The sequence below is a fragment of the Acomys minous genome, assembly GCF_964271855.1.
Source record: "Acomys minous genome assembly, chromosome: 8".
NCBI classification, from domain to species: Eukaryota; Metazoa; Chordata; class Mammalia; order Rodentia; family Muridae; genus Acomys; species Acomys minous.
Window position 1 is genome coordinate 16,005,432 of NC_140489.1, and position 15,934 is coordinate 16,021,365.

At 47.8% G+C, this 15,934-nt stretch overlaps 1 protein-coding gene and 1 long non-coding RNA gene across 3 annotated transcripts in view; one reads left to right on the forward strand and one right to left on the reverse strand.

The window, feature by feature from the left end:
• The window catches only part of PPP4R4 (protein phosphatase 4 regulatory subunit 4), a 90,542-nt gene extending 89,360 nt beyond the window's left edge, over window positions 1–1,182 (reverse strand). For both annotated transcript variants that reach the window (XM_084793336.1, XM_084793335.1), the window contains exon 1: window positions 884–1,182. In XM_084793336.1, the coding sequence (XP_084649462.1) occupies window positions 884–1,006 (123 nt within the window). In that variant the 5' untranslated portion in view covers window positions 1,007–1,182. The remainder of the gene's footprint in view (window positions 1–883) is intronic.
• Window positions 575–15,521, forward strand: LOC311603974. Its single transcript, XR_014781350.1, has 3 exons — window positions 575–917; window positions 12,547–12,660; window positions 12,955–15,521. It is a non-coding gene; the product is annotated as an uncharacterized lncRNA (long non-coding RNA).
• The last annotated feature ends 413 nt before the right edge of the window (window positions 15,522–15,934 follow it).

The window sequence follows — 15,934 nt, forward strand, 5'->3', positions numbered from 1 at the left end:
GAAGGGTGGGGAAGGGGTACTTAAACTAGGTTCGCCATCTGTGAGGGACAGGGTTGGAGTCTCTGAAGTCTGGGAAGATGACTCTGCTGGGTTGGGGGAGCGAGCAGAAGTGGGAGGACAAACAGGAGATTGACTCCCTCCCTCAAAGGGGCTAGAGAGCAGGGTCCCACCTCCGGGACCCGACAGTCCTGGAGGGGCTGCGAGGAAAAGGAAAAGTGGGTGACTCAGAATGGGAGCAAAGGGTTGGAAAGGCTTTGAAACCCTGAACTAGGACGACTCTGGGAAGGGTGCCTCTCCTCGGTACGTGAAGGGAGGCCATGCTGCACACGGAGACTCAAGCTCGATCTTATGCAGAGGTTGGAAAAGATCATGAAAGGATGGGATCTGGGATAGCCGGGCGAGAGATGGAACTAGGGCTCTGAAAGCAAGGGTGGGCCAGTGTGACCAGAACCTGGGACGGCACGACGGACTGGGTAGCCGGCTGCGACTGAGGAGGCACACGGAGGCTGGCCCCAAGAACAGCGGCTTGGCCGTTCGCGGGGGAGGCCGGAGCGGGGTGGGGAGCAGGGCTAGCCGCAGTGGGGGGACCAAATTAGGGGACAGGGTTGATTCTAGTCCGGAGACGGGGCTGGTTTCATTTCGCAGAAAGAGCTGGCCGCAGTAAAGGGGCGCAGCTGGTTCCAGTCAGAGGAAGGGATCAGCCTCAGTGAGGGGACAGGGCTAACTCCAGTCAGGGTAAGGGGCTAGCTTCAGTCAGGGGACAGGGACAGGCCGACCCTCGGCTGCGGCGGGGGATGAAGCTCCGAAGCGGCTGCTGTGACATCGCGACTAGCGCCGGGTCGGGCGGGCAGCCCTGAGGGGAGCGTCTCTCGGTCCTGCGCACCTTGAGGCTCCGGCGGACCGGCCTCTCGATGATGGTGAGTTCCTGCAGGTCCTCCATGTAGCCGAACAGGCTGTTCTGCCCGAAATCCATCCCGACGCCGGCGGCGGGCGGTGGCGGATGCATGGACCGCCGAGGGGCTCCCTCGCCGACCGGCCCGAGCGGCCCTGGGATGCCGGACGCGCGTAGCCCCGCGCCGCCCACCAGAAGGACTCTCGGGTCCCGCTCTCCGCCGCCGGGAAGCAGAGCAAGAGGCCGCAGGCGGCTAGAGCTCGAGCGCGGCGGGAGCCCGAGCGCAGCGAACCGAGGGGGCGGGGTGGGTGGAGGGGGCGGGGCGCGCGGAGGGGGGCGGGGTTTAGGGAAGGGAGCCGCCTCGGCCCCGCCCCCGCCCGGGGGCTGCGCGCGCCGTAGGACGCAACCGCCGCGCAACGACACGCCCCCGCCCGGCTCCCTGGGCACTCGCCCCGCCCCTACGGTGCGAGCCCCGCCCTCACCGCGTGCGCAGAACTTTGCGCATTCCCAGGCGGCCAGGAGGCGGGCTGGGGGCGGGGAATGGGCACAGGCAGGCTGAGCCAATGAGAGTGAAGCGGGGGAAGAGGGAGGTGGGCTGGGTTCTCCTGCACCTGTGAGAGTAACTTTAGTGGCTGCTCTGTCCTGCAGATGCAAAGAAGCCCTTGATAGCTCCTAGGGGACCCGAGAGTGGCCAAATGGCTCTACTAGTACATAGTGTGTGCCTGAGGATAGGAGACAAGCATATGGCAATACAGCGCTGATGCTGGGGGAAGGGAAATGTCCCAAAAGGCCTCCTAGAAGAGTAGACCTAAACTGAATTCTGAGAAAGCAATAAGGCTTCACTAAGAAAAGCTAGAGCCAGCCCTTGAGGATGAAACTTGGACCTGTTCAAGTTGTTTCAAGTACAGCTCTTCTTAGGGTACTGGAAATTAGTACTTTGCACAGTGAGTAGACCGAGACCTTGATGGAGCAGTACCTTGCTGCTTGACTGGCTTACACTTGGTTCTAGTAAGAATAAGGCAGGGAAGAGTAGAAGAGATGGCTCAGTTGTTAAGAATCCTGGCTGCTCTTCCAGAGGACACAGGTTCAATTACCAGCAGTAACCATCTGAAACTCCAGATCTGATGCCTTCTTTTGTCCTCCTGGACAACACACACACACACACACACACACACACACACACACACACACACACACACACACACACACGGCACACTGTCCATATATGTAGGCAAAACACCATTTTTTTTTAAAGAAGGGTGTGTGGGGTCCAGATGGCTCAGCAGGTAAAGGAGCCTCCCGCCATACTGGACAATGAGTTCCATCCGCGGGACATACTTAGTGAAAGGAAAGAAGTGACCCCCACAAGTTGTCCTATGAATTCTACACTCGTGGCGGTCGGGTAAGTGAGGCTGAAGAGATGCCTCACTGAGTAAGAGCACTTCCTGCGCGGTCTTAAAGAAATGAGCCGGGCGTGGTGGCGCACGCCTTTAATCCCAGCACTCGGGAGGCAGAGGCAGGCGGATAGCTGTGAGTTCGAGGCCAACCTGGTCTACAAAGCGAGTCCAGGACAGCCAAGGCTACATAGAGAAACCCTGTCTCGAAAAAAAAAAAAAAAGAAAGAAATGAATTCAGATCCCAGCACCCACAGAAGAAACAAACAAAACCAGCATGAGCCTGTAACCTCAGCACTGTGGGGCTGAAAACAGAAAGATGCCTGGAACTTGCCATCGGCCTTCGGCTTCTGAGAGAGAGAGAGAGAGAGAGAGAGAGAGAGAGAGAGAGAGAGAGAGAGAGAGAGACCTTATCTCAAAGGAGAGAAGCAGCGCGTGACACTGGATAGCTTCCTCTGGCTTCCTCCTGGAACACAGCCAGCTTTCCAAGCCAGGGCGAATGGCTGAGGTTCCTATTTAACATTTCAAAGTGAGCCTGGCCTCCAGATTCTCCCCGCACTCTTCAGCCTCAGGCCTGTTACAGTGTATGGCGGCCATACTCCACCCTCCAGCCCTGAACCCTCCAGCCCAGGGGCTGGGCTCCCCTTCTCCCAGAGGATCTTCCCTATATCATACACACATTTTGGTTTCTTGCCCTTTTTGGACCTTTGACTTCCTGGCTGCTGCACCTGATTACCCTCTTTCCCCTCTCTCTCCCCCCTCTCCCTCTCCCCTCTCTCCCCCCTCTCTCTCCCTTTCCTTCCTCTCTCCCCTCTCCTATCCCCCCCTCTTCTCCTCACACAGCTCTGGGCTCAGCTCAGTCTGGTCATGCCTACTCTGGACTCTACCAGAGAGGCCTGCCCCTGACTATGCGCTCCCACATATCTATAATAAACTTTCTCCTCCGCCACACCTAGGAGCGTCATATCCTTTCATTTTACTTCCTTTTTTTTTTAAATCACACACCTGTGTATACAACACACACACACACACACACGCGCGCGCGCGCGCGCATGCGCATGCAGGGATATACATATAGGGACAGAAGGGGAATGGAATAGTTATACCATCCATGCTCTTTACCTAGTGCCAATTAGCAAGGGCCTGGCTCTTCCTCCATGCCCTAATCCCACATACGTACACACAGGCACCCTCTCATGTTTAAAATGTGTCCCACTGTATGTACAAATCTCAAAATAAATTAATGCATTTGGTTCATGTGTCTAGTTTAAAAAAAAAAAGAAAGAAAGAAATGAATGGTACTGTGGTAAAAAAAAAAAAACTCATTCTGTTTCTTAATTTTTCCTCAGTTTGACATCTCAGAAGTTGAATTGGTTTCCCATCACTGTGACAAAATACTTGACAGAATGAACGTAAAGCAACACTCATTTGGGTCATGATTCCTAAGATTTATGTCTATAGTCATTTGGCCCAATTGTTGTGAGCCTGTGGCAGGACATCCTGACTGGAACTTGTGACAGAACATTGTTTACCTCATGACCACAGAAAGGGTGGGTTGCTAGAGGTCCTGAGGACATCCCTCTGTGACCTAACTTGTTTCCAACATCTCAGAAAGCACCCTGACTGCTAACCAAGACTTTAAAACATGGCCTTTGCAGGAGATTTAAGCTATGACTCATAAGCCTTATGCTAGCCATGTGGTTCTGTACACAGTAGGAGGTGGGGGGGGTTATTAATCCTGTCCCCGAGACAACTCTACTTGTGTCTTCATTAGGGTTTTATTGCTGTGAACAGACACCATGACTAAAGCAGCTCTTATAAAGGAAAGCATTTCATTGGGGCTGGCTTACAGTTTCAGAGGTTTAGCCCATTATCATCATGGCGGGAAGCACGGCGGCATCCAGACAGACGTGGTGCTGGAGAAGGAGCTAAGAGTTCTACAACTTAATCCACAGGCAGCAGAAGGAGACTGTGTATCACCCTGGGCACAGCTTAAGCAAATAAGACCTCAAAGTCGGCCTCCTTCAACAATGATGCACTTCCTCTAACAAGGCCACACCTACTAAAGCAAGGACACACCCCCTAATAGTGCCACTCCCTATGGCCAAGCATGAGTCTAAGGGGGTGGGGGTGGGGGGGCAGACCTACTCAAACCACCACAACTTGTATGTCCAACACTATCATCAAGTCCTCAAAAATGAACCCAAACAGTGCTGAAGTGGACATTAGACCTGCCCCTGGCAAACCTTCAGGGAGAAATGAAATTGTTGGGTCCTAGAGCCTCCAGAGCTTAGCCTCAGTATCATGCTGCCCTCCGGGATGGCTTTATCCACCTAAAGTACAACCAGTGATGCATAAATGAAGGGAGGATGCATGCCTCTTTCCCTGTTGCACATGCTGACGCGTGCTATCACCCGATGGGTGTCACTGTAGTATTGGTTTATGGGTTTTGATGATCTGATATGGTGACCATTTTCTCCATATTTAACACCTGAGACTTTTTTTTTCCCCTTCTCAGATATGCCTAGTTATATCTTTTGCCTGTTTTTCTGCTTTCCTATTATCTTTCTAAGTAACCTGGAGGGATTTATCATATATAGTCTAAATAATGACTCATTAGTTTGGAACATTACAAATAGCTCTCCCAGTCTTTCAGTTCCTTGCTCGTTTGTCTCTGCTACCCTACAATGAATGAGAACTACTCCCTTTTGCAGTAGCCAAACATACCAAATTGGAGCCGGGCGTGGTGGCGCTCGCCTTTAATCCCAGCACTCGGGAGGCAGAGGCAGGCGGATAGCTGTGAGTTCGAGGCCAACCTGGTCTACAAAGCGAGTCCAGGACAGCCAAGGCTACATAGAGAAACCTTGTCTCGAAAAACCAAAAAAAAAACCAACCAAACAAACAAACAAACAAAAACAAACAAACATACCAAAATGTAGACATGGGGATTGTGGTGGCTGTTGTTCGTTGTCCAACTTGACCACATCTGGATTGAACTAAAACTCAAAAACAGAGAGACACATCTGTTGTGGCAGCTTTGGTTTATATGTAAACATGTTTTTGTTTAATCCCAGGTGTGGGATATGGGGGCTGCTCCAGTTTGTCCACAGCTGATATCTGCCTCATGAGAGGGCACATTGATCTTTATAAGTTGGGAATTGCCTCATTGGGGGTGTGGTCTTTGCCAGTGGGAATAAATGTCAGACCTAGAGAGAGAGAGACTGGGGGCTCCAAGAAAGAAGAAGGCCACTGGTGCTTTCCCCCTGCTGCCCTGTTGCTGTTCATACAGTTTGAGGAGAAGTTGAAGATATCTTGAAACGAGGATTGGACTTGCCCCAAGGAAACCAATGACCCTCAACAGCAGGAAGCAGCTTAGGAAAACTACGCCCCTTCTCCCCAGTAACCTTCTTTCTCTTTTACCTGGTGTTGAGGTGTTGGAAGGGATTGGATGGAGAAGGGAAAAAGAGATATTTAAAAAAAAAAAAAAAAAAGCAGGCCGGTGTGGTGGCGCACGCCTTTAATCCCAGCACTCAAGAGGCAGAGGCAGGCGAATTGCTGTGAGTTCAAGGCCAGCCTCATCTACAAAAGCGAGTCTAGGACAGCCAAAGCTACACAGAGAAACCCTGTCTCAAAAAACCAAAAACCAAACCAAACCAAAAACAAAACAAAATTAAAGTAGATTTCAAAAGTACACCTACACACATCTGAGAGAGGTTTTTGCTTAATTGGAGGTGGGAAGACCTATTTCTAATCCGGATCTCTGAGGTAGGAAGACACACCTTTAAGCCAGGTCTTTTGAGCTTGGAACACCAACCTCTAATCCAGGCCACAACTTGTGCTGGTAGCCTGTATAAGGACATGAGAAGGGAAGCTTGGCATTCCAGTGTACACTGTAGACCAGCTGAGACATCCAGCCTCATGGTCTGAACAATTACAGGTTTTTTGAACTTTTCATTCATAGGCGGCCATTGTTGGATTAGCTGGACCACAGCCTGTAAGTCATTTAATAAATTCCATTTCTATGTATATAGAAAGATTCATTCTATTACATCCGGCTACCCTAAAGGACTCTGACTAGTAGAGGGAATATATTTGGGGGAACCTATTTAAGAAGTGTAGCTATGTGTGGTGGCATATGTCTTTAACCCCATCACTCACAAGGCAGGTAGCTGTGAGTTTGCGACCAGCCTGGTCTATCTAACCAATTTCAGGGCAGCCAGGGGTAGCATATGGCTACATAGTGAGATTCTCTCTCTCTCTCTCTCTCCCTCTCTCTCTCTCTCTCTCTCTCTCTCTCTCTCTGTCAAAAAAAAAGGCGGGGGTTGGAGAGATGGCTCAGCAGTTAAGAGCACTGCCTGCTGTTCCAAAGGTCCTGAGTTCAATTCCCAGCAACCACATGGTGGCTCACAACCATCTACAATGAGATCTGGTGCCCTCTTCTGGTGTGCAGGCAAAACACTGTATAATTAATAAGTAAATAGTTTTTTTTTAAAAAATCAAACAAACAAAACAGAAGAATCCTTTCTAACCTAAAATCAAGTACATTATTCACTTCCCTGTTGTTCTATCTAGTTTCACTTCTCCACCTATCACAATTAGGTCACTTCAGTGTATAATATTAACAGGAATGTAGCAGTGTTGCCTCTATTAATAAGTCACTTTCCAGCAGCACCTACCTACAAATTCATCTTTCCTCTACCCATGCATGCTTATATCCCTGTGCTATGACAGGTACCCAAAGACACACACATCTGTGTCTAGTTCTTACTGTTGTTCTGTTGGTCTAGGTGTTTTTTTTGTTTTGTTTTTTTGTTTGTTTGTTTTTGTTTTTGTTTTTGTTTTTTGGTGTTTTGAGACAGGGTTTCTCTGTGTAGCCCTGGCTGTCCTGGACTCCCTTTGTAGACCAGGCTGGCCTCGAACTCACAGCGATCCGCCTGCCTCTGCCTCCCGAGTGCTGGGATTAAAGGCATGTGCCACCACGCCCGGCCTGGTCTAGGTGTTTTTAAGCCAGTGCTATGTTAATTCGATTCCTTTTCTTTCTTTCTTTCTTTCTTTCTTTTTTTTTTAGATAGGGTCTATGTAGCCAAGGCTGGCTTCAAACTCATTATGTAGCCAACAATGAGTTCGGCTTCTCATGCTCCTGCCTCTGCATCTCCAGTTCTGGGATTGTGCATGTTTACTACCATTCCTGGTGTGGTGCTGAGGATTAAACCTAGGGCTTCATGCACAGGCAAGTGCTTGGCTAACTTAGTGACTCTCCCGGCTTGTGATTATATTCCTATGCCTTAGGTATACAGTACCCCTCCCCCATGTCATTTTTCATGGCTTCAGTTACTGCCCAGCATCTGTGGTCAGAAAAAATCCCCTAAATAAACAATTTCAAGACTTTAAATCATTCTCCGTTTGAATCAGAGATTCTCTCACGTCATCCTGTTCCAGCCTCATGGAGACAAAACACGAATCATCACTTTTCCCAGAATATCCATATGGTATACATCACTCACCTATTAGCCACTTGGAATCCATTTTGGTTATCAGGCACACTGTCATAATGTCAAAGTATTTGTTTTAGGTTACATTTACTTTTACTACTTATTGTACTTCCATGTTATTGTTAGTTCCTATTGTAACTCTCTTACAGTGTCTAATGTACAAATTAAACTGTCATGAGTATGTACTTATAGGGAAAAAAAAGAATATTCGGAGTTGGATGCTTACTTTAGGTTTCGAGCACCTGCTAGGCATCTTGAAATGGATCCACTAAGAATAGAAATGGGGACTAATGTCTGTCTTAACATCTGATAGACTGTGTCTCCCCATTCTTTACTATTGCTTTTTTCCCCCATGTTTCCTTTGAAATTCAAAACAAAACTGAGCAGTGGTGAGCCCGCAGCTAGAATCTTGGCTCTGTGTTTTCTACTCTACAAAGAAGAGTCAAGGGGCAACGGAAGAGGCCGAAATGTGATGGAGAAGGATGGACAAGGGGCAAAGGCACGGGGAGCAAAGCCCCGTGGCTTCCCTTGCTGTTCACTTCTGAAACTCTGCCCCCTCTCTCCTCGCTCCATTTCTGAATCTAAGCGTTACTTGGGAGCCTCACCTCCTCCAGCGAGAAGTGTTGCCTCTCTGGGTTCTATCACGGTGCCATCTAAGATTTGGTGGCACTCTTCACTGCACAACTGCTTGAATGCACAGACATAGCTTTGGTGGTGGCTGTAACAAGGCAGGTGGTTGGTGACGAGAAATGCTCAATTTGACGGCCAGAATCTGTAAGTGCTCTAATGGCCATCATCCTGGGACGGAAGCAGCATGGGTGCCAGGAACCCCGAGTCTCAGTCCTGTCTCTGCCGGTGACACAGGGAAGAACAAGTTCTCTGAGTGCTGCCTTTCTTCTCCGCCTTGGTTACAGCAAGCCTGTGGAGTGCAGAAAAGAGACTGCTCTGTTACTGTTTGACCAGTCATGAAATTGAGGCTCAGAGAAGTTGTGTGATTTAGGCAAGAACACACAGCAATGGAAAGCTAGACATCTCCGCTTCATTTGCTCATTTAATAGCAACGTGAGGCTGAGCACCAAGGACTTTGAAGCTCAGCTGCCTAGACTTTAGTCAGAGCTCAGCCACTTCCCACAGCCCTACTTAGTGTCACTCTGCCCTTTACTGTCACTAAGCTGGAACTAATAATAGTGTTTAGGGAACTGGGGAGGTGGCTCAGCGGGTAACAAAAAGCTTGATGCGCACAATGAGGATCTGACTTTGGATCCCCACATCAATGCACAAGTGGGGTGCAGTGACCAGCCAGTCTATACACTCCAGGAAACCCCAGGTTCAGCAAGAGACTATCTCTAACAATAAGGTTCAGAACAGTAAAGAAAGCTTTCCCACCATTGGCCTTCATCCATAACTGCATGTGATGGGTGAGCAACCCACACGCGTGTACATACAACCAAACGCACACATGCACACACAAGTGATAATAACAATAGGAGCTAGAGGCACGGCTCAGCAGATAAGAGCGCAATACTGCTCTAGCAGAAGATCTAAGTACAGTTCTAGCCACCTGTGTCAGAAAGTTCACAACAGCCTGTAACTCTAGCCTCTGGGGATCTGTCACCTCCTCTGGACTTCCTGGACACCTGCATTCACATGTGCATGTACACACACACACACACACACACACACACACACACACACAATCTTAAATAATAATACTATTCAGTACCAAATGCTGTTGAAAGAATTATATAAAATGATGTGCGTTCAGTGCTCTTAAAACATCCCAAATCCCAGAGGGAGTGGCGCACACCTTTCATTCCAGCATTCAAGAGGCAGAGGCAGGCCGATCTTTGTGAGTTCAAGGCCAGCCTGGTCTACAGCGGGAGTTCCAGGACAGGTAGGGTTATATATAGAAACCTTGTCTCAAACAACAACAAACAAACAAACAAGCCAACTTCTCAGCATAAGTGGCTGCTATTATTACTTTTGCCAGCAGACTAGCGACCATTTGAATTCAGATTCAGAAAAGAGTCAATAAATTGTAATGATCTCGTTGAAACTCAAAGATGTTTCTGACCAGATTCCCTGAGCCTTATTCCCTGGGCCTGTGAACGATCCGTGGCATGGAAAAGACTTGGAGGTGACTCCTTTATGTTGTAAGGTGATCTTCCACTGAGTATTCTCGATCGTTTGGCAGAGTAGGCCCTAGCCAAGTCATAGAGGACCTTTTATGTGAAAGAGGGACAGACTTTGGCAGAGTGACTCCACATGAGGAGGACTAGGCTAGCCACTGGACACATTAAAAAACAAAGGGACTGAGAGATGGTGGCCTGTAGACGCCTGAAAGGGGAGGCAAGTCCCCCAAACCTTAAAGGATCTCCCCTAGGTCTCCATATGACAACCTGACCTCATTGACACTTGGATTTCACCTTCCAAACCGAGAGAGAACAAAGCTGTTGTTTCTGCTATGGGGTTTGGTGGTGGTAACTTGTTACAACAACAACAGGAAGAACTCGATGATCTACATAAAAACAAAGCAAAACAAAACAAAAACTAGAATCTGATTTCTACCTGGACCAGACCACAGGAAACAATTTCAGGTGAATTAAAAAAAAACTGAAAGGGGAAGACAAATCTATTACACTTTTGAAAGAAAATATAAGACACTATTTTGTAACATCTAAATAAGAAAAGTGTTTTCTTTACAGAAAAAGTATAACCTACTTCAAAACTGTGTACTTGTATTTATCAAAGACTATGACAAGGTGTATCACAGACTGGGAAAACCATCAACAAATTAATCCTGAAAGGATTACTGTCCAGAACCAAGAACTTTTAAAATATAAGTAAACATAAAAGTGAGCAAAATATGTACAAAACCTGAAAAACCCAGCCTGCTTTCATCTTGGCCTTGAAAGCCAATGTTATAGTAAAGATGAACTATGTTCATCCCTCTTTATGATTAAATCTGTCTCTGGAGGATCGTGCTACGCCCCACCTGTATCCTTAACTACAAATGGTTCTGTACTGCCTGTTCCAGGAAATGTCAATCATGCCTTTGTTTCAGGAGGTTGTTATGAACACCTTGCAATCATGCCTTTCTTCTGGCCATCTTGTTATGACTACCTTGATGCTACATTGTTATGACCACCTTGCAACCATGTCTTTGTTTCAGGAGGTTGTTATGACCAACTTGTTATGGTTATGTTCTGCTTCTGTGGCCCCACCTATTTGCATGCCAAATCCCCTATTTGGAAATCCTCTACTCTGGAGGTGGGGGAGAAACTTATTTCCCCACATCCAACACTGATATCTCTCTCTCTCTCTCTCTCTCTCTCTCTCTCTCTCTCTCTCTCTCTCTCTTTCTCTCTCTCTCTCTTGGTTTTTGGAGACAGGGTTTCTCTGTGTGCCCTTGGCCGTCCTGGACTCACTTTGTAGACCAGGCTGGCCTCGAACTCACAGCGATCCACCTGCCTCTGCCTCCTGAGTGCTGGGATTGAAGGCGTGCGCCACCACTGATCTCTTGAACCTTGCCTTTAGGGAGAGACAGACCAACCATGTACAGGAATTTTAAAAGCTTGCTTTAATTAATTTGCCCATGATTTGAGCCAACGGTCTTTCTACTTGCATTTCTAGGACCAACAAACCATTTACAGAAGAGTTGCCTGTAAACCCATAAAAAAAGAGCCCAACGTCAATTCTTCCTCAATAACAAGAGCCGGGAGATGGCTCTGTTGGGAAAATGCTTCCTGTGCAAGCATGAAGGCGTGAGTTTGGATCTCCAGCACCATGTAAAAGTCTGGCTCTGTGGCATACATCTGTAATCCCAGCACCAAGAGGGCTGGAGATGGCAGGTTCACGGTGCTCTCTGGCCAGCCAATATATCCAAATTGAGAAGTTTCAGGCTCAGTAAGAGAAAGGTGCAAGAAAATATGCACCATTGACTTCCAGTCTACACACACCAATGCATGTAAACCTGCACACATATGTGCCACACACATGAACATGTACATGCATTATATCACATACAAAATAAATTAATAATACCTTAATAACTAAGCTCAATACTCATTAACAAAGTGGAATAGACACATTTTATATACCCACCAGATAGGCAAAAATCACACAGATGACAAGCTAGGGGAACGACTACATATTCTGATTGAAGTGCAAACTGGTACAACTACTTTGGAAAAGAATTTGTCACTTGTTTGTAAAATAGGCTATACCACCTCTTCAAGGTGCGAACATTTTTCAGAGCATATGCTCTGGGGGAAACTCCTGCTCACTTTCACACAGAGACATGCACAAGAAAGCTTATAGCAGTGAAGATTATAGTGTAAACCTGGAAATAACCCCCATATCAATCAACAGACAAATGGGTAAATTAACAAGTTTAGGCCAAGAAAATGGAAAACTGGGAGTGAAAATGAATGGCTCTATCATTTACAAAGGTAAATCTTATGAACACATTGAACCACGGGTGAAAACTGCCAAAGATTATCTATGCCATGACACTATTCCATAGTGTTCTAGAACAATAATATAGGTAATATATACATGTGGTAAAAATACCCCCCCAAATGGTGAGATGATAACACAAAATGCAATCTGTTCTTTAGTTTTAGAAATGAATTGTAATAAGAGTGGGACCCACAGAGGGCATTCGGTTGTACTTTTTTTTTTAAGTAGTAACCTAAGTTTTTGTTTTGTATTTATTTAAAATGTGTATATTATATTAAAAATTGGTGGTGTACACCTTTAATTCCAGTGCTTAGGAGACAGAGGGAAGAGGAACTCTTGAGTTCTAAGCCAGCCTGATTACAGAGTGAGTTCCAGAACAGTCAAGACTACACAGAGAAACCTTGTCTTGGAGAAGCAAAAAGTATGTATTTGATTCACGTAATTTATGCATGAGCTCATATTTTAGATATTTTTATTTTATGTGTATAAGTATTTGCCTGCATATGTGTTTGTGCACTACTTGCATGTCTGTGACTTCCAAAGCCAGAGGAGGGCATCAGATGCCCTGAAACTGGAGTTACAGATAGTTGTGAGCTACCATGTGGGTGAAGGGAATCAAACTCGGATCCACTGGAAGAGCAGACTCTTAACAGCTGAGTCATCTCTCCAGACCCAATTTTAATTTTTTAAATTATATGAATATGTGTTTGTCCAGGGTTTCTCAACCTGCGCACCTACACCATGCATTGTAGATGAGGGGAGAGAACCACAGCCCTGGGTACAGCATCCACCACCTCTTCCCGCCACAGCCATCGTCACACTCCTCACTGCCACCACAGCTGTGAAAGTGAGGCAGTCAGCAAGCAAATACTCCTCACTGCAAGCGTCGTCCCTGCCCGTCTCCCCTCTTGCGGAGAGATGGTTCATCTGAGTGCCCTATCCTCTCTGGTGTCCTCGCCTCTACTCTCTCACCCACTCAGCTTCCTTCCTGAAGGCTGACCTTGCATCCAGCCCTCCAGCTCATGAGCTGGGATCCCAGTCTGAGCCGAAGGAGCCTGCCCAGGATGCTTCACCCTAAGATTTTCAAAGAGCTCCTCCATCAGCAACATTGACATTTTGATTAAATGTTAGCCCTCATGGTGAAGCCAACTCAAGGCGCCTTCTAGGAAATTAAAACCTCAGTGCATCTCTTTTCTAGGACAGACAGGATACAGTATCACAGGCTGAGTGAGTTAAAGCAAGGAATGGATTTTCCCACAATTCTGGAAGTTAGGAGTCCAAAGTCAAGGCTCTACAAGCCTGGTTTCTCTGAGGCTCTCATCAGTGATAGCCCTATCACCTTGTTGGGTGTATAAGCAATCCTATCTGTCTGTCCTCTTCTGTTGAGGACACTAACTATTTAACCTAGCCACCTAGAATTTAAAGGCTCTCTGAGAGCTTGAATGACCAAGTCCACAGTCTAAATATTTTACTTTTTTATCTGAATTTTTTTTCTCTTTCAGTTCTCCACCAGAATGTCACGTTCCATAAAGCCAGGGATTTCGTCAGTTTTATTCTCTGCTACATTCGCAGTGCCTATGGGCACATGGCAGACACTTATTATAATTATTACAGACAGGAGCAAGAACTGCTTTCTCCACACAGCAGCTGCACCCTTGGGAAAAACCACTTTACTTCTGTGTTCCTCGGCTCCCTCCCTCAGATGAGGGAGTCAGGCTAAGACAACACAGAACAAGAACTCAGGTCTATTAGCATATAAGTACTAAGCTCTCCTAGGTTCTCAAGAAAACAGTGTGAGGGGAAAGTTTCCTTTCAACTGCTTCTAAGGGAGGCGCAATTCCAGAGCAGCAAGGTGTGGGAGAAGGAAGTGAGGGAAGGTGGGCTGAGAGATGAAGCCAGAATACTGTGCTGACAAACTGTCCCCACTCCACTCAAAGTCAGGCCATACAGAACATCTACAGACAGGCCACACACACACACACACACACACACACACACACACACACACACACACACACACACAAAACCACACAGGCCTAAAAAGCCAGGCATGGTGGTGTCCACAAGTAATCCCAGCACTCAGAGAGGCAGAGACCTGTAGATCTCTGTGAATCCGAGGCCAACCTGGTCTACCTATTGAGTCCAGGAAAGACAAGGATACACAGAAAAACCCTGTCTTGAAAAACCAAACCAAACCAAAAAACCCCACAGACCTGAGAGCTACCTAAAGCAAGAGGGCATTGAAGGCTCCTTCATGCCTTGTGCCTCCCACCAGCTGGAAGAGGCTTCTAGCTAGGAGAGTTAATGCCATAGCAACTGAATTGGCTCAGCTGATGCTTTAAGCAGCCTAGAAGGGGACCAGACCCTCAGCCCTCTGGCAGAAAGCTTCATGCCAGTTCAGGCATGGGCAGGCAGAGGAGCCTGCAAAGGTTGGCCCTGCAATGAGTTAAGGACTGTTAAAAGATGCCCGCCAGGTGAGCCGGCCAAGAAGGTGTCCAAGACGAGATAAGTGAGAGAAGCTGCTGGATGGTGGAGAACAGAGGTAGTGAGCGATAGGGCTGGGCATAAGTCCTGGTGGGCTCCAATTGTGGAAGAGTGGGCTTAGTAGCCCAGTAAAAACCTACCTGCCAGATGGATGATCATCAGAGCCAAAGGAGGTGCTTAGAAAAGTGACCTTTGACCTGACTGACAGTCCCTGTGCTGGGCAGTAGGTGATAGGTCAGACCCCAGTCTGTGGTCAGGCTGAAGACCCAGCTGGGGGCCAATTCCATAGCAATGAAGCAGTCAGAGCCCAGAGCCTTGCCCCCCCAACCCCCACCCCTCTGCTGCCCAGCCTCCCACCAACTCATCACTTTGCACACTCCTTCCTCAACTCCCCACCGCCCCCAAAGTTGTCTCCTCAGTCAGAGGAGGGCGTGTTTTGCTCCTGTGTAGGCTGCTGCCTTGGGTTCCCCTTCCTCTTCAGGACAGAGCCCTCCCTCCAGAGGGGAAGAGACAACAGCAAAGTTAACTGCCTAATGTGTTCTGGCAGGCAGATCACCACAGGTTAGCGTGAGAAAGGGGCATCTGTAGAGCTGTGATGGGGTGAGACTTGCTGCTGGCTGCCTGCAGAGGCAGCAGGAGGCTGATTATAGGGCTGGGTCCCTCTTGGCCCTGGCTGTGGGTGCAAAAAGCTGCCGATGACGCTTAGCTGTCAAGGTGGGGGTGATGGTTGCCCTGGTGACTGGGCTGGGAAGTGGGCTGGCTTTGTAGGCACAAATGCTGAGAAGAAAATATAATACACTTCAGCTAGAGCTTTTGTTTTGTTTTCCCTCCTCTTTCTTTTCTTTTTATGATTGGAACATCATTTGGAGGGAACCTCGCCATTGTGAATGGAAAACGACCTTCTGCATTTGGACCCCAACCCCAATGCCTTGTGCTTCTCTGTGAAAACTCTACTCTTTTATCTGCTGCTTCTGAGTCTGCTGAGCTAGTTAGCCCTACGACAAGGGACAGGTCACATCCCTTCTCTAAGCCACGCTAGGATGAAGTGGCCTCCAGCCTCCATTCAGGTTCAATTCCCGGGCCCCACCTCCAGACAGTGACTCAGTCAGAAGCCCAAAGCTGGGAATCTGCATCTCAGCCTTTCTGCCCGCTGCACCCCCTCAGACACACTGTACCTGTATTTCTGAGCCAGTCCAAGAGAGCAGAGGGCT